The sequence below is a fragment of the Pelophylax lessonae genome, assembly GCF_965119305.1.
Source record: "Pelophylax lessonae genome assembly, chromosome: 4".
NCBI classification, from domain to species: domain Eukaryota; kingdom Metazoa; phylum Chordata; class Amphibia; order Anura; family Ranidae; genus Pelophylax; species Pelophylax lessonae.
In genome coordinates, this window is record NC_138771.1 from 318033612 (window position 1) to 318052003 (window position 18392).

General features: G+C 43.0%; 1 protein-coding gene across 2 annotated transcripts in view; it reads right to left on the reverse strand.

The window, feature by feature from the left end:
- Nucleotides 1–13320: 13320 nt before the first annotated feature.
- RGS14 (regulator of G protein signaling 14) overlaps nucleotides 13321–18392 on the reverse strand; it is a 157903-nt gene continuing 152831 nt past the window's right edge. Inside the window, exons 14-16 of one of the 2 annotated variants that reach the window (XM_082256210.1) lie at nucleotides 17514–17572; nucleotides 15400–15568; nucleotides 13321–13964 (exon numbers count right to left, since the gene is read on the reverse strand). In XM_082256210.1, coding sequence (XP_082112336.1) covers nucleotides 13558–13964; nucleotides 15400–15568; nucleotides 17514–17572 — 635 coding nt within the window. In that variant the 3' untranslated portion in view covers nucleotides 13321–13557. The remainder of the gene's footprint in view (nucleotides 13965–15399; nucleotides 15569–17513; nucleotides 17573–18392) is intronic. The other variant, XM_082256211.1, reaches the window with a different exon arrangement.

Here is an 18392-nt window from a genome sequence, read left to right on the forward strand (position 1 = left end):
GTCAGTTCAGGTAAAAGGCAGAAATAAATGGGCCAGGGTCACTTCAAAGGGCAGGCAGAGGCATGGTCGTTTGACAGGCCAGGGTCAGTTCAGGCAGAGGCATGGTCATTCAGGGAAATGGCAGGTAGCAAATACATGAAAAATATTTTCACCATACCTTCACTAATATCATAATGATATATGTGTTAGGAATCAGCAGCTGGGAGACCAGATATCTATAGCTACACCAAGAAACTGGGACCAGATCATGTATGTATATCATTAAAGTAAGATTTATTTACAGTGAATGAAAGATAACCACACTAGCAAAAAAATAAACATGATAATGCATGAAAGGCAAAACTAAATAACAAACTAACCAGCAATCCTAACCACACTTAACTATATAAATACAAATGTACAAATGAGAAACACATAAAACGAGAAAGCAGGGAGCAGATGGGAAAGGGGAAAACAAAACTGGGAACAAGACAGCAGGATACTGAATGCAGGGTAAGAGCAAGATCAAGATTAAATGGCTACAGAATCAGGCAGCAGCATGACAAACGGTACAAGCAGGAGCAGCAAAAACACTGAGGCAAGGAGCAGTAGCAAAGGTGAAACTTAAAGTGGTTGTTAACCCACGTTGACTACCTCATATAATCCTCTCCATGTTATAATGACAAGTGCACCTGTCTCTGTGTTTTATAAAAAGAAAAATGCCTTTACTGTATTTCAGAGTGTTTCCTGGCGATTACGTGACTGGCTGACTCTCTCCTTTCCTCCTGCTACATCTGTCAAGATGTAGCAGGAGGAGCCGAGATTCCCCCGCTGACATTAGTCAGGACGAGAGGAGGAGAGAGAGAGAGACGGCCGGTCACGTGATCACCGGGAATCGCTCTGAAATTCGGTAAAGGCAGCATTTTTTTTTTATAAACACAGGAGCAATTGTCATTAGAACACAGAGAGGATTTTAGAGGATAGAAACATAGAAACATAGAAACATAGAATGTGTCGGCAGATAAGAACCATTTGGCCCATCTAGTCTGCCCAATATATCTGAATCCTATGAATAGTCCCTGGCCCTATCTTGTATGAAGGATAGCCTTATGCCTATCCCATGCATGCTTAAACTCCTTCACTGTATTTGCAGCTACCACTTCTGCAGGAAGGTTATTCCATGCATCCACTACTCTCTCAGTAAAGTAATACTTCCTCATATTACTTTTAAACCTTTGCCCCTCTAATTTAAAACGGTGTCCTCTTGTGGTAGTTTTTCTTCTTTTAAATATGCTCTCCTCCTTTACCGAGTTGATTCCCTTTATGTATTTAAAAGTTTCTATCATATCTCCTCTGTCTCTTCTTTCTTCCAAGCTATACATGTTAAGGTCCTTTACCCTTTCCTGGTAAGTTTTTTCCTGCAATCCATGTACTAGTTTAGTAGCTCTTCTCTGGACTCTCTCTAGAGTATCTATATCCTTCTGGAGATATGGCCTCCAGTACTGCGCACAATACTCCAAGTGACGTCTCTCCAGTGTTCTGTATAGCGGCATAAGCACTTCTCTCTTTCTACTGCTTATACCTCTCCCTATACATCCAAGCATTCTGCTGGCATTTCGTGCTGCTCTATTACATTGTCTTCCCACCTTTAAGTCTTCTGAAATAATTACTCCTAAATCCCTTTCCTCAGATACTGAGGTCAGGACTGTGTCAAATATTCTATATTCTGCCCTTGGGTTTTTACGCCCCAGGTGCATTATCTTGCACTTATCCACATTAAATTTCAGTTGCCAGAGTTCTGACCATTCTTCTAGTTTTCCTAAATCCTTTTCCATTTGGCGTTTCCCTCCAGGAACATCAACCCTGTTACATATCTTTGTGTCATCAGCAAAAAGACAAACCTTACCATCGAGGCCTTTTGCAATATCACTTATGAAGATATTAAACAAAATTGGTCCCAGTACAGATCCCTGAGGTACCCCACTGGTAACATGACCTTGTTCTGAATGTTCTCCATTGACTACAACCCTTTGTTGTCTGTCACTCAGCCACTGCCTAATCCACTCAACAATATGGGAGTCCATGCTCAATGACTGCAGTTTATTGATAAGTCTTCTATGTGGGACAGTGTCAAAAGCCTTACTAAAATCTAGATATGCAATGTCTACTGCACCTCCACCGTCTATTATTTTAGTCACCCAGTCAAAAAAATCTATAAGATTTGTTTGACATGATCTCCCTGAAGTAAACCCATGTTGTTTTTCAGGATACTGAAGAAAAGAAAGACACTGCTCCAGGTGTATATTGTGTGGTGATTGCCAGGAGATAGGATATCCAATAGAGTGCTGGCCCCGGCCTGCCTCCGTGGGAACACTTGTAGGAAAAGAATTAGCCGCACATCCAGGGATTCCAATAGGTTTCAAATACCTTTCACACATACATCTTGTGCTTAATCATTACTACGTAATGATTAAGCACAAGATGTATGTGTGAAACGCGTCTACGAGACTTTATGCTGGTGTCTTTGGTGTCATCACTTGCAACTTTTTGGAAATAAAGGTATTTGAAACCTATTGGAATCCCTGGATGTGCGGCTAATTCTTTTCCTACACATGTTGTTTTTCATCTTGCAATCCATGGGATTTAAGATGTTCCACAATCCTATCCTTTAATAGGGTTTCCATTAATTTGCCTACTATTGATGTCAGACTCACTGGTCTATAGTTGCTCGATTCCTCCCTACTACCTTTCTTGTGAATGGGCACGACATTTGCCAATTTCCAATCTTCCGGGACGACTCCTGTTACTAATGATTGGTTAAATAAATCTGTTAATGGTTTTGCCAGCTCGCCACTAAGCTCTTTTAATAATTTTGGGTGTATCTCATCAGGACCCTGTGACTTATTTGTCTTCACTTTAGACAGCAATCTTAGAACGTCTTCCTCTGTAAAGACACATGCATCAAATGATTCATTAGTCATCCTTTCGAGTGGAGGTCCTTCTCCTTCTTTTTCTTCTGTAAAAACTGAACAGAAGTATTCATTAAGGCAGTCGGCTAGCCCTTTATTCTCTTCTATATACCTTCCGTCCTTTGTTTTTAATTTAGTTATTCCTTGTTTTAATTTCCTTTTTTCATTTATATATCTGAAGAATGTCTTATCCCCCTTTTTCATAGACTGAGCTAGTTTTTCTTCTGCCTGCGCTTTAGAAGTTCTTATAACTTGCTTGGCCTCTTTCTGCCTAATCTTGTAGATTTCCTTATCTTCATTGCTCTGGGATTTTTTACAATTTTTTTATAATTACAAAATGCTAGCTTTTTGATAAAAGTTATTTGAGCATCAGAACAGGAGGGGCACTGTCAAGAGCAGACAGGCAGGGAGGGGCGAGAGGAGGACAGGGAAGAACAGAAAAATGCTGTGGATGATGGAGGCATGTAAACTGACCACGATGTCCGGGCTCAGCAGCCATGATAAACTGTGATCAGTTTACAGGGGGTAGGGCAAAACCAAGCAGGATCAGCCAGGTATTTCAGGTGATACGGGGGGCCAAATTATACAGCATAAGCACTGTGCTGTATGAAATGCTTTAAAGGAGCAGGATCTTTTTTTGGGTTAACAATTGCTTCAAGTACCCTCCCAGCAGGTGTGGCCAAGTGGATCTGATCGCTGGAACCTGCTTGCAGCTTTCCGCCCAGAGTACCGCAGTTCCACTAGCAGACAAGCTCGGTCCTAATAGTATGGTAGATACAGAAGCAGTCTTCTATACAGAGGCCAGTTTGGGAGGGACAGTGGGGACAATAGTATCAGGTGTAGGCTTCAAGTCTTTGTGTGCACTTACAAATAGATGACATAGGAGTTATCCAGGGCTAACTGAAACAGATATATAGATACTTTTTTGTACCAATGGATTGATGTTTTGGTGGCTAAGTAGGGCTATAACATTTAGTCATTATAATCCACAGGTGTCATCATAGAAAAGGACATACACATTCTATTTATCTCTCCATTTTAGGGCCAAAATCTCTTCATTCCGCAACCTGGCTGATTCCCCTCTTTTCAGCTTTGTGATAACCAATCTTTGTGGGAAGCCCTTGCAGCTTAGCTGCACTGTCCCACAGGCCACATAAAAGTGGAGTTCCACTCAAAAGTGGAACTTCGCTTATCTGTCTCCTCCCCCCCATCTGGTACCACATTTGGCACCTTTCAGGGTGGAGGGGGGAGTGGGTACCTGTTGTTGACAGGTAACCTGTCTCCACTTCCATCAGACCTTGCATCCGCGAGGTATGTTAGGGGTTTGGCCCCCTCCTCCTCCTCCCTCTGCTTCCAGGCCAGCTTCGTGCTTGCGCAATAGGGACCCAGCCGTGAAGCTGCAAGGCTTTACTGCCGGGTTCTCTTACCGGCAATGGAGGCAACAGCACCCAACAGCCGACGGAAACATGCTGCGGTGCCAACATTGCTGGATTCCAGGACAGGTAAGTGTCCTAATATTAAAAGTCAGCAGCTACAGTATGTGTAGCTAATGACTTTTAATTTTTTTAGGGGGGGGGGGCGGAACTCCGCTTTAACAATCATAAACCCAGAAGTTATACATTTGCTCTGCACCTATCTCACAAAGTTTGTATAATTTCACCCTATATTTGGCCTATTTACTGGGGATATACTGTTTGATGCTTAGCCCATCTGTAAAATGAATGAGGGACTCATCAACCTACTGTATATACTTTTGTTGGGAGTATACATTTCGGAAAACCTATTGGAAAACAAATTAATGAGTGGCCACATTTTGTACAGCTTGCCAAAAGCAGGATGATTTTGAGGAGAGCACAGGTAATTAGGTTAATTTGGATTTTTGGCAATGTATTGGTTGGTATAAAGATTGAACTGGTGCACAAATAAACTCAAATCATTGGTAAAAAAAAATAACTAAAAAAATGAATTGGTGTAACATTTTTAGTTACTATCCAAGGGACTGGCTGCAATGTAAATGGGGCTCCTGAATTAGAGGGAAGGTGTATAGGATTTAAAAGCACCTCTGGGACACTAGTATAGGCCTCAACTCTTTTTGGCTGACGTGACAACCTACTGCTTGTATATGGTCTATCATATGTGTGTACTGTACTGCTGGTGCTTGCCATTTCACCAGGATGTACGTTGCCTGTGATTGTCTGCTCCTCTTCAGATCACCTGACTCTCTTTTTTGGGACCCCTTCCTCTTCTGAATCAGTTACTAACCCACTGCTCTCCATGGGTTCATATTCAGAAGAGTCTGACAGTGAGAGCTCCCCACTACTCTCATCTGTCATGCTCAGAATATGGAATGTGAAGGGCGTGGAAAGTGCCCTGATAAAAAATAGGTGTAAAATTTGTAAAGCTGCGACCTTAGATCCAAAATGGTGAATAATGAAATGAAGTAAAAAAAGCAGGTGCGCTAAACAAATATAAGGAAGTTCTACTAAAATAGAACAAAATACAAAGGATGAATCAAAAAACAGTGGGTATGTGCTGTGTTGTGTGAAGGGTATATTTCCTAAATAGGATGCTATGACCACAGTGCAAGAAAAACACAACAATGTGAATAACACAATCTGGTTAAGGCAACTAATATCCTTAATGCATGTAAACTAAAACGTATCAAACTATAAATGGTACAACTGTGCAAAAGGTGCAAAGTCCAAATAAAGTGTCCGTGATAAAAAACAAACAGAACAAGTGATGTTCCAAGTGATAGTCCCAAGACAACTGGAAGTGCTTGATGTCCCACCACCAATATGGATTGGCTTCTTACCAGAGTTAATAAATAAAGAGCATATGTGTGACCAGATCCAAATTGAGAAATCACAAAAAAAGAAAATATCTTCCCGCACCTTCCTTATCAGGGAGGGGGAGGGTAAGCCTCTTACCGGATCAATGAACTGTGAGGGCTTTAGATATTTCCTGGCTGGAAGTGGATTCCCTCCTATCCTCCAGATATGAAGATGGACCGGTACCCATGGCAGTCTATGGCTGATACTGATCCTCATAGTGTAACCTCCTCTGCTGTCACTTCCACGTACGATACGAGGATCCTTATATTTGTTTAGCGCACTTGCTTTTTTTACTTCAGACTATGGAATGCCTCTTCGCTGGTGTACAATTTTTTGGACATGGCATTCAGATTTTGATGATGTAATACTGACACTGTGACAGATGTTGATGGTGCATTGGTGACACTATGACAGATGTTGATGTGCACTGGGACACCGACAGATGATGATGGTGCACTGGGACACTGACAGATGTTGAAGTGAACTGGGGCACCAACAGATTTTGATGGTGCACTGGGACACTAAGACAGATTTTGATGGTGCACTGGGACACTATGACAGATGTTGATGGTGCATTGGGGCACCAACAGATGTTGATGGTGTACTGGGACACCATGACAGATGTTGTTGGTGCAATGGGACACTGTGACAATTGTTGAGTGCACTGGAACGCCAACAGATGCTAATGTTGTATTGGGGCACTATGACAGATTTTGGTGCACAAAGGTACATGTCGATGTTTTTGAACTGGGACACTGTGACAGATGTGGATGGTAGACTGGCACACCGACAAACGTTGATGGTCCACTGGCATACTGACAGATGTTGATGTTGCACTGGGAAACTATGACTGATGTTGTTAGTTCAAAAGAGACACTGACAGATGCTTATGGTGCACTGGGATAACAACAGATGTTGATGGTACACTGGGACACTGGGATAGATGTTGATGGTGCACTGGGACACTGTGACAGATGTTTATGTGCACTTGGACACTGTGACAGATGTTGATGGTGCACTGGGACACTGTAACAGATGTTGATTGAACACTGTGACAGATGTTGATTGGTGCACTGATAACAGATAGCTGCACTGTGTGTAAATGCACCCGAGGACACCAAACCACCTATGGGTCCCCAACCACAAGCCCTGAATTTTACCGCCTCCAAAGACTAATAATGCCACAGCATGCAAAGTTTAGCCCCTCCACACCTTCGAAGCTCCCTGTGCCCCATTCTGTAACCCCAAGAGCCACATCTCAGTACCCACAGAGTTGGGGTGCACATCATCACCCCGAAGGTAGTGCCAAGCATAAACCTCTAACTTCAATTGTTGGATGACTAAACCCCCATTGCAAACTGCCCATTTCCTTATTTACTTTGATATGAGACTTGTTAACAGTCTCAGCAGATCTGGCCAAATCTGGCCAACTATATCCGACCAAAAGATAAGCATGCTTGGAAAAGACGGAGCATCAGAAATACATACTAAACATTATGAATTGGCTTATGTATGGATCTAACTCCCAAAAAATTCCCACGAACATGCAGCAACAAAAATATCAGGTGGTCTGTCTAGCCAAGCAAAACGATATACTTCAGGTATCACCACATTATGCCTGGGACCTCTAGCCAAAGAACATATGCTAAATGCCAATACCAAGCTGTCTGCCACTGGGTCTAACATCTGCCTACCTAACCCCCCCCCCCCCCAAAAACAATGTCTGTATGTCCCAGAATCCAAATGAGACAGACATCACCATCTAGAAAGCAAAGAGCAAAACGCAAAAACATAATAATCCCAGGAAACACAGATCAGAAGTAGACAGAAGAAAACAACCCCCCCTCACACTGCTCAATCTGCGTAGCCTCAGTGGCTGCCTGGATGCGGAAGGAGTAAGAAGCATAATGCTGAGAATCATAACATGCTACCACAACGCATTTCCTGAAAACAGAAAGAAACTGGAATTTTGACAATGCGGACCCACCCACATGCATACAGTAAGTAATGACCCATTCAGGGCTGAGTATACTGCAAAAAATTCCCAGACCGTACTGACCGGGCAAATGAGGGAGTCCCTAATTCTAAAACTTCGAACCTGCTTGTCCTTCTCTGTTTGATTCATCTTTAACTGATTCAAAAGCTAACCAAATCATTTGTACCAAAGACCTCCGGAGCAAGCAGACCCCCTTAAATGCTATGGAAGGGCTAATGAGTTCACTCACCCGCAAAACTCCTAAGAAGGCAACCGCAAAAGCCGCCTTAAACAAATGAACCTCGTAGCACGACGAACACAGGGGAACCAACTGAAGAAAATGTCCTGCAAAATAAAGAATGAAGCAGGACAGCGAGCACCTTACTCTTACAGGGAGGTAGACAGTATAAATGATTGTATTCAACTGTGAGCAACGCAAAACTAAGTGACATAGAAGCCCTATCACTGGCTGCAAAGAGGAAGTGATACGGTTAATAACCCGGTTATTACAATTAAACTGCACATTCTTGTTCCAAAAGGGTTCACCCCAAGTTTCTGCTGCCAGAATAAATGGAAAGCGCTTCTTAGGCACCAAACTTTTCAGAAATCTAGCCTCCCCCGACTCATGAGTCTAAGGGCGCTGTGCTCCACTGATCCCTGAAAAAGCCCCATACCCAGTTGAACCAACAGAATCCATGTAAAGCTCCAAATTATCATAGCTAATGGGCGTAGACATCCACAAACAGTGGCCATTAAATGATTCCAGGAACCTGTGCTACCCCTTTAAGTCACCCCAATGTTGCCTGGTCAGCCAAATAAAATGACTGGGTGGTTTGGCCCCCATGCTGGCCACAGATAGCTGTTGGCAAAACACTCAGACATCATAAGTTTCATTCACAGGCTAATGTCCTTGTGGTTCCAGCACAACGATGGCCTAATCTCTGTCCTCTGCCGAAAATGCTTGTCGTAGAGAAGCAAAGCCACACTGTCATAAACCCTGTGAGCCTCACTAATGGCATCCAGGTAGCAGAACAGTGCAGAACAATGCTCCAGATTATTTTCCCCTATGACACTTGCCGCCATTATGGTGAAGGTATGCAGCCAACTGGAAAATGTACAAGGAATGAGTCTGTAACGATTCTTTTCCTTGTTATCTTTTTTTGTTCTCCTCTGGTTTCAACCTATCTAAGTTGAATTTATCCAGTGGCAGCAGAGTAAAAATCTCCACATACTCACCCTTCCAAAATGGTTTCCCTAATTTTCAGTTTTGGGCCTTCAAACCAGTCAGTCCACCTTCTTACCGTTATCCTTCGCCATCTCCTGCTTGCCCATCGCTGAAAAATCAGAAGAGGACACTGACACTGCAGCAATTGGAGGACTATCCCCCATGCCCAGCACAATCGCAGTTGGCATAGTTCTAACACCCCTTGACCCACTTAGGGGCATGGAGGACTCACTTCTCCACTCTGCGGCGGCACCCAAGCAGAGGCCCACTACCAACCTCAAATTTCTGTTGCAAATCCCACAAATGCACGAACAAGCTTTTCAATCCTGTGTCCAGCCCCAACACAGTGGGAACTGAGTCTGCTGCCTGGGGGCAAACCTCACTCCCAAACCAGTACCTCCTGTACATTTCTTATGCCCGGGCAACCCCCACAACACCCCCCCCCCACAAGCAAATCTTTAAATGACTGGCTCCCTATCCACAGAGCTCCTTCCAGGCCCCTCACCACCAGAAGCTGGCATGTGCTTCACTGACACGCCTGGAGGGTCTGGGCTGAAATGCCTTGGAGACTTGGACCTCTGAGCACATGGGATAAAGTTTCTTCTTCATCTGTTGCACATCCTATGGAACTTGCAGCTTTCCACCCCCTCCTGAAGTCTCTGGGAGCCTTCCCAGCCATATAGCCACCACCAATAAGGTAACTGTCTTCAACATTCAAAACCCCTTGCATGGTTTTTAACCCTCTCCCCACCACTTCACACAGTCATAGTTGCCCTTTGCTTTTTGCTTTTTTTCTTTGGACCATTCTATTTATTAGTTGTTGACAATCTGTAAAGAAGTACAATGTTAGACAGAACCATTTAGCAGTTTTATTAGAGACCTCTGAAACAAATACATTCAGCCATCTACAAGATAAGTAAATTGCTTGTTTATTTACATAACCAGCTAAAGTGCTTCACGGAAACATTTTTAGCAGATTCTGATTCTGTTTTGTGCTGTGTATTCTGCGCCATGGGGCAATGGACTATATCGGTGTGAAAGGGACAGTGAGGACTCTTTGGGGTTGATTTACTAAAGCAACCAGGCTGTTCTTTTTGCAAGAGACGTTGCACTTTGCAGGTAAATTTGCCCAAGAGCTTAGCGACTAGGATGACGTTTTACTCTGCAATTAAAACCCAATTATGTGCAAGGAAAATAAAAATGGATTTTTACTTGCACATGATTTGATGATGGAAAGCAGCACAGCTTCACCTCATTCACTAAGCTCTCGGCCAAAAATCCCTTGCAAAGGGAATAGTCTATTTGCCATTAATAAATCAACCTCTATCCTGAATGCTACCTTACTATACTGTATCTTCTAACACGTGCTTAGCATTAAATACAATAAAAATACTTTATTTAATATAAGTACTAGTCCTTTTCTGGCTGTAAAAAAAATAAATGTTCAGCCAGGAGTCAGACTTTGTAAGCACATTACAGATGGATTAACACTATTAGTTTTAGGGCTTGTGTACATGGCCGTTGTTTTCTTGTATTTATCAACTGGAGATAAGCAGATGCCTTTTTACCCCAATGGTGCAGTGTTGATGACAGCTCTAAGGTGACAGCTCTAAGACTGCGCTTGACCTGCGTTGGTTTCTCTGGATGCCACAGGTCTTATTGAGATACATTTGTGCTGAAGGCAAAACAGGCCAAATGCAGTCTTTTTTTGTTATTTTCAATTAAGCACATAGTAGTTTTAGGCGGCGCTGCTTACAAATCCAAAGACAGCATTTGACAGCATTACCAAAAGCCATTTTTCTGAGCACTGCAATAGAATTGACGCCAGTCCTTTGTTAGTACCAGCACCTGGCGCTTGTCCTGAGAATAAAGGTTCAGGTGTTTAACTGGCAAATATATGCAGAGTTCTACAACTGCCACATTAGTTAGCAGACATGACATGTTCAGTTAGTCAGCAATTGAACAGAGACAAGGGATGATGTTGTTAGTGGTTCTGAACAAGTCTGACCTTATTATTTTCATTTGACTGTAAGCCGAGGGTAAGGGTCAGGCAGGGCCAGGATGAGCATTAAGTCTGACTGATGTCAGGGCCTATAGGGCTATATATGCTTCCTTTTCCCTAGTATTTCATGACATGTTTTTCAACTGTCATTGAGTGCATAAACAGAATTTTATGAATCTTTCACATTATCTTTAACAAGCCATGGCATGTGACATACTCTATGAGAAAATGCTGGACGCTACAAAATAGATGGGTGTAAAGGTGAAGGCTTCTTTCAACTGCAATTTTCAGAATTTTACACTTTATCAAATCATTTTTTTATAATATCTACTCTCAGTTTGCATAATGATGTATAACTAAATAATTTGGCCTGCACTTTCAGGACAGGCAGGAAAAACACAGAGGAATATAAAACATACTAACACTGTTTTCCATATGGCACAAGAAAACCAGGGGTATTTGATGCCCTGATGCCCATGCCAAATTTAACAGCTTCCGTATACGTTCTCTTGACTCTAACTCAAAGTCTAAGGAGGAGAAGATAGCACAGTGAGCATAGAAGGTGACTTTATCAGGCTGCTCTGTCTAGTGAGAAGCTTAGAGGTGGATATAGAATACCACTGTATTGCTAACTGTAAGTAATATCATCCATCAGGCTGTGCTGTTTTTCAGGGCTGGATGATCACAAAGACAAATCATTTGGCAGGAAACACAGCTTCCCTATATGTAATTGGAACCCTTTTGCCCCTTTGGCTACCTGTTCAGCAGGAGCCAATCATCATATATAGAAGCTACATTTCTACCAGTTTTATATGACAGCTCCCCACTCTCAATGATTGCTAGGAAAGGGGGGTGGTGCTGGCACCCACCACATCCTTAGCAACTACTAATGTCATTAACACCAATGACGTACATGCCCAGGATTCCCCATCCATGTAAGCAAAGGGGAGGGGATAGTGGTCATGGCCATCGCCATATTTGGTCAATGATGTCAACTCTATCCCCATCACTTCCTTTATATAGCTGATGCTCAGCTAAGAGTAGCAATGGGATCAGTTGAGTGCACCGAGTTCATCTGTTTTTTTCTTTTGGCAAGTCAGGGGGGGGGGGGGAGTTAATGAAGAACTTGTCAAATGTTTGGGTATCTTTATTTATAGCTTGTTTGGGGAAATTAGTAGGGTTACAATTTACCCCTTACTCATTTATGTAGGAGGGAAGTATCTGTGGGACCCTTATTTTTAAAGGGGCTTCCAGATTCCAATAAGCCCCCACCTTCAGACCTCAACAACCAGGGTTGTGAGAAAGAGGCCCATGTCCTCATTAACATTAACATTTTTGCTTTTTTGCATGGGGATCCCCTTAAAAATTGTCAGGCCTAGTATTGATTTCCTGGGGACCAAAACATCATTTTGTTGTTGTTTTTTGCATGGGGTAACCCCTTAATATCCATACCAGACTTAAAGGTACTGGTATGCATTCTGAGGGTGACTCTTCGCTAATCTTTTTTTTTCTTTCATTCTTGCTGTATGTGTTACATCAAAGTGAGATTAACAAAGAAACAAATAATACCAGTTAATTGCCAGCGAGTAATGCTTCATTTCCGGCTGAACCCTCCAAAGATCCGCCAAAGTGCATAGCAGACCCCAGGCATGTCATTTAAAGGAATTGGGCAATTTTAATATTTCGCTTGTAATCATGTGAAATTACATTGGTACAGGGCAGTGCATGCTCCTTGCATTACCAGCACTTAATGCCAGCCACCCCTGGGCATGCTTAAACCTTTCTGGCATCATACATCGGACATTACCGTTTGTCACTGGCTCTATGCCCTTGTCAGTCTCCTGGTTGGGGGGAGTAGGTGGAGTGGAGGAACACCCCATGCTATTTAACCCTTGCATATAAGCCCAGAAAATGGCATTTTTGATTTGACAGATTTGGCTCCAATTCATTTCAGTGGAGCTCAAATTCAGCATTTGAACTTCTATTAGATTCCTTGAATCATGCTTGAAACTAAACCAGGGCAGTTTGGCTCATCTCTAGTTACTCTGTAATAGAAAATCTGCACATCCTCTAGACTTGCATTAGAGAAAGTTACATTTAGACCTTTCCAAAAGTTTCTGACAATTTCACAAATGTTCCTGCAAAGTTCATATACATGCGGATCGGTTACATCCCGGACCCTGGCAAGTAGATCAGCACTGTAAGCTTTCAGCAACCTGCTTTGCCACAGAGGTAGCAAACATTATTCTGTTTGACCAATGACTTCACCTCTGCATTCCTCCTGGTAATTTTACTGCATGTAACAGATGCAAGTGAGCCAAAGTATATTGGAAAAGATTTCTCCATATGGTTATAAGCTAGCAGATATCAACCTTAAATGGGCCTTACTCAAAACTGAATAGACAGTTTTGAGTGAACATGTTGTTTATTGCCCTAATTAGGTTCTACTCCATACAAGGTATATGCTAGTGTAGCAGATTCTGAATTTCCTGAATTACTGCAGCAAGACAGATGTTGGTACTCTTCTCTCTCAGAGTGATGTAAAGAAATAATAATAAATACACTGGTAGCAATTACATCACACTGTTATTATCCTCTGTATGTGATTTGCCATCGATGACTGTTGATTCCAAAGAAACATCAGGAATTGTCACTGTAGGGGATGTGTCTTTGCTGTAACTGGTTTCTGATAATGGGTTAATAATATCTTCTATCAGAGACAAACACACTGTTTCTGGTGATGGAGATCTGGTGTCTGTAGTACGATTATGTTCTCTGCAATTTTCAGCAGCAACTTCCAAATGAAGATCAGTCTCTAGTAGCTCTGGATCACTGTGGGAGCAAGTCATATTGCAGCTATCACATGCGTCATCTGTTGGGAGTTTCAAGAATTCTGGTAGAACAAGATCCTCTTTACACAGTAACCCACGCTGGTCATCTGCCCGAGTGCTCTGAACTCTGTTTAGCATCTCTACCAATCCTACAAGACCAAAAAATTCTGGGTTAAACAGAGCACCAAGATTTGAAAGTCTTTACTTCCAACTCCATTTAAAGTACAACTTAAGGTAAACATTTTTTTCTGGTTGGATGGAGTGGAGAGGAATTAGAACACCTGTCAGTTTCTATTGCTGTCTGTGTCCCATATTAAGGAGATCCTCCCTCTCTATTTGTCCTATTTACCATTGAAAGTGAAAGTAAATGAAAATTCTAAATTTTGGGCTCTCCCCAGAAAAGTAATAGAGGGGAAATCTTACACTGGGGACACTAGTTCTGGTGACTTGGGGGTCCCCAAGGAATTCCCTTAATTTGCAGCTATTTCCTCTCACTTCCTGTTTGGATATGGGACAAGATGTAAAGGAAAATCTCTGCAATCGGACACAGCTGGAGAAAAAAATTCTGCTTTTAACCCTCCTTTGCTCTATCCAAAATGAAAAAAAAAGTTTGCCTAATGTTCTACTTAAAACTGACTTTATGGCCTAATTGCCATGGTAACAGCTTGGTATCTATACAAGAGTCAATGTTTCAACAGAATCCCTGTAATCATCAACTAAAAGCCTAGGCATTGGTCAAATTGGTTCTCCTGAAGGTGAGGATCAGCAAACCTGATTACTTTTGCCCCTTTGAGCAAAGATTGCATAACCTATAATCTAGGCTTTTGGCTTTGTTGCTACTACTCAAGGTAATCAAAGGCAGCATTTTCTCCAGAAAAGGTAAATATTTACTTGTTTTTGTTAATCTTTATTTGCCCATCCTAGTTAATTATCATGGTCTACTTGATGGTGCTTCGTTTCTTTCAACTGTACTCTATGCTAGATAGCCATGCATCAGGGGCGTAACTACAGGGGTTGCAGGGGTTGCAATCGCTACCGGGCCCCATGCTCCAGGGGGCCCGGTAGCAAACCAGTGGGTGAACTTCTAGGATCTCAAAGGTCACACTTGCGACCAGGCCCTGGCATTTCACCACTGTGGGGAGGCCCCAAGATTGCAGGAAGGGGGCCCACTGCAGAACTTGTGAAAGGATCCTGATGCGGGACCATAATAAAAGGCCATGCATTGAGATTATAGAGCCCCAGGATTAGTGGGAAGAGCCCCGGGCTTGAAGGGAAGGGCCCCGGCCAGGGGTCTGGGGGGCCCTTCATGGTTTCTTGCATCGGGGCCCTGAAGGTTCTAGTTACGCCTCTGCCATGCATCATGTATGGGAGTGGAATCCGAAGAAAAGGTTTGAGCATATCAAAATAAATTATTCACCCCCCCAGAAAAACAAAAGCTTTACTCTTCCTCAGCTGAGTGGTAATGTCAATTGTTTTATTATCACACGGATTTAGACTTTACAAAAGCGCTACCATGTTATGCTCTAGCTTTAACAAAAACAACTCTCCTTTATCTAATTCTTTTAACCCCTGCACAAGACATACCTTCAATGTCTTTGTTGGTTCGATAAGGCCTATTTTTCGTTTGGGTAGATTTATTAAAATTGATGGCAACTGAAGCATGATTTGCAGGACCGGGTTCCTTGTTTCCTCGATGGTGGTGATCTGCTCTTTGCATACTTAGTCCAGTTTTCTCTTTGGTTGCATATTCTTTCTGTATAGAATTGAATGGCATGATAAGTTTCAAGTACAGAAATATAATAGATTGCTGTTTAAAGATGTTTTGGTTCATGACAAGTTTTGGGCAAGAACCGCTAACCTGTTTTTTTCCCAAATTTTCTTGCAATCGGACTGTATATGACTTTCAGAAAAAAAGGTTTGAAGATTCTTTTTAGTCATTTTTGCATATGCAAACTTCTACAGAACTATGCCTTGTTGTACAAGAAACTTCTAGGAGATTGCAGGATGTTGAGTCGAGGGCAAGAATAAATCCATTCTGGAGGGCTGGGAGTAATATATAACCAAATTGGAGCCATGATAGCCCGGCCACCACACACCTCACCCGGCCTGATTGGTTAGAAGGTAAAATCAGCCTCATTTAGATTCATTCAGACCACAACTCCAACATGTTTTGCCCCGTCCCCAAGCCCCAGGGGCAGGGCAAAACATGTTGGAGTTGTGGTCTGAATGAATCGAGCTGAGGCTGCTTTTACTTGCTAAGCACTCTGGCCAGGTAAGGGGGGTGCAGCTGCCGGGCTTACTTTTTCTAATTTTGCAGGATGCTTTGGGTCTGGACGGACCTTCCCTCACCCTGCTCCCTCACTAGTCAGCAGCATCCAACTCATGGGACCCTAACAGCCTGAGTGGGGACCTTTAAGCATTTGCATTTTTAGAATTTAGTAAGCAGTGGCGGCCGGTGTGTTGGGGGTGTAGGGCCGCCGCCCCCCCTATCCATGCGTCCGGCCCCCTAATCTGCATGCGGGGCGCCGGACGCATGGAGTTCAATGAGGTTTTTTTTTATTCTGAGTCACCTGATTAGAGCCAGAGGCTCTAATAGGCTTCAGACAAGGGAGGACCTGGGGCGCAGAGCAGTGCGCCCCGAGCCCACCCATTGTGTGACAATAGCAAATGAAAATTCGCTATTGTCACTCGGATCCTCCTCTTGGCCAATCAGGAAGCGGGTCCGACACCCGCTTCCTGATTGGCCGAAAGGCAAAAACCATGCCATTGGCCGAGAAGGAGGCGGGAGGACTCGAGGAGAAGCCGCCCCTGCATCAGGTAAGTGCTGGTCTGGGGGGGCACGCTACGCTGGTCACTCTGCATTGAAAAGGGACACGATGATCCCTCTACATTGAAGGGGGCACACTGATCTCTCTGCATTGAAAGGGGGCACACTGATCTCTCTGCATTGAAAGGGGGCACACTGATCTCTCTGCATTGAATAGGGGCACACTGATCTCTCTGCAATGAATGGGGGCACACTGATCTCTCTGCATTGAATGGGGGCACACTGATCTCTCTGCATTGAAAGGGGGCACGCTGGTCATTCTGCATTGAAAGGGGGCACACTGATCTCTCTGCATTGAATGGGGGCACACTGATCTCTCTGCATTGAAAGGGGGCACGCTGGTCATTCTGCATTGAAAGGGAGCACGCTGATCATTCTGCATTGAAAGGGGGCACGCTGGTCATTTTGCATTGAAAGGGGGCACGCTGGTCATTTTGCATTGAAAGGGGGCACGCTGTTCATTCTGCATTGAAAGGGGGCATGCTGGTCATTCTGCATTGAATGGGGGCACACTGGTCATTCTGCATTGAATGGGGGCACGCTGGTCATTCTGCATTGAATGGGGACATGCTGGTCACTCTGCATTGAAAGGGGGCATGCTGGTCACTCTGCATTGAAGGGGGCACACTATGCCTTGATTACTGAAGGCCCCTTTCACACTTTTGTGAACTCAAAGTCACGCAATTTTTTACAGCGTTTTTTGCCGCAAAGCAATGCCTATTACATTTTTCTGTTTGCACCCCTCCCCCCCCCCCCCCCCAAAAAAAAATTTTTGAGCACCAGCCACCACTGGCAGTAAGCATTTAATAATGTGCATGGGGATGGGTTTTGTGATCCCAGTTTTCTATGAGTAATAGACACAGCACATTACCTTAACTTGTTTTTCAACCATATGTCCTCCTCCTGCTTTTATAGGATCCTTCGCATCTGCTGAGTTAAGAAGAAAATGTACTGTAAAACTTTAAGCCTTACTTATTAAGCAGTGACAGGGGTGTATTACAAATTACATGATTTTGTTCCTTGCTTTTAGAATTAATAATACAAAAATAATCATCATGCGTGTTGTTCCTAAAGAGAAGACATGTGAAAATAACAATTGTCATCACTAATTACAACAGATTATTGTACTCCAGCATACATTTTATCATTTCTCTTTTTTTATAATATACTTTTTTTTACCTTTTTTTTTCCATGATGGTTATACAGGTGCATCTCAAAAAAGTAGAATTTCATCAAAAAGTTAATTTATTTCAGTAATTCAATTCAAAAAGTGAAACTCATATATTATATAGATTCAGTACACACATATATTGCGACATATTTCAAGCATTTATTTATTTTAAATTTGATTATTATGGCTTACAGCTAGTGAAACCCCCCCCCAAAAAAAAAACCCCTGCAAAGGTTTAATGAGCCTTCAAATCGTCTCTGTCTGATTCAGTAGTTTACACAATCATGGGGAAGACTGCTGACTTGGCAGTTGTCTAGAACACAGTCATTGACACCCTCCAAAAGGAGGGTAAGTCACTAAAGGTCATTGCTAAAGAAGCTGGCTGTTCCCAGAGTGCTGTATCCAAGCATAATAATGGAAAGTTGAGTGGAAGGAAAAAAGTGTGGTAGAAAAAGGTGCACAAGCAACAGGGATAACTGCAGCCTTGAGAGGATTGTGAAGCAAAGGCCATTCAAGAATTTGGGGGAGATGCACAAGGAGTGGACTAAGACTGGTGTCAGTGCTCCAAGTACCTCCACA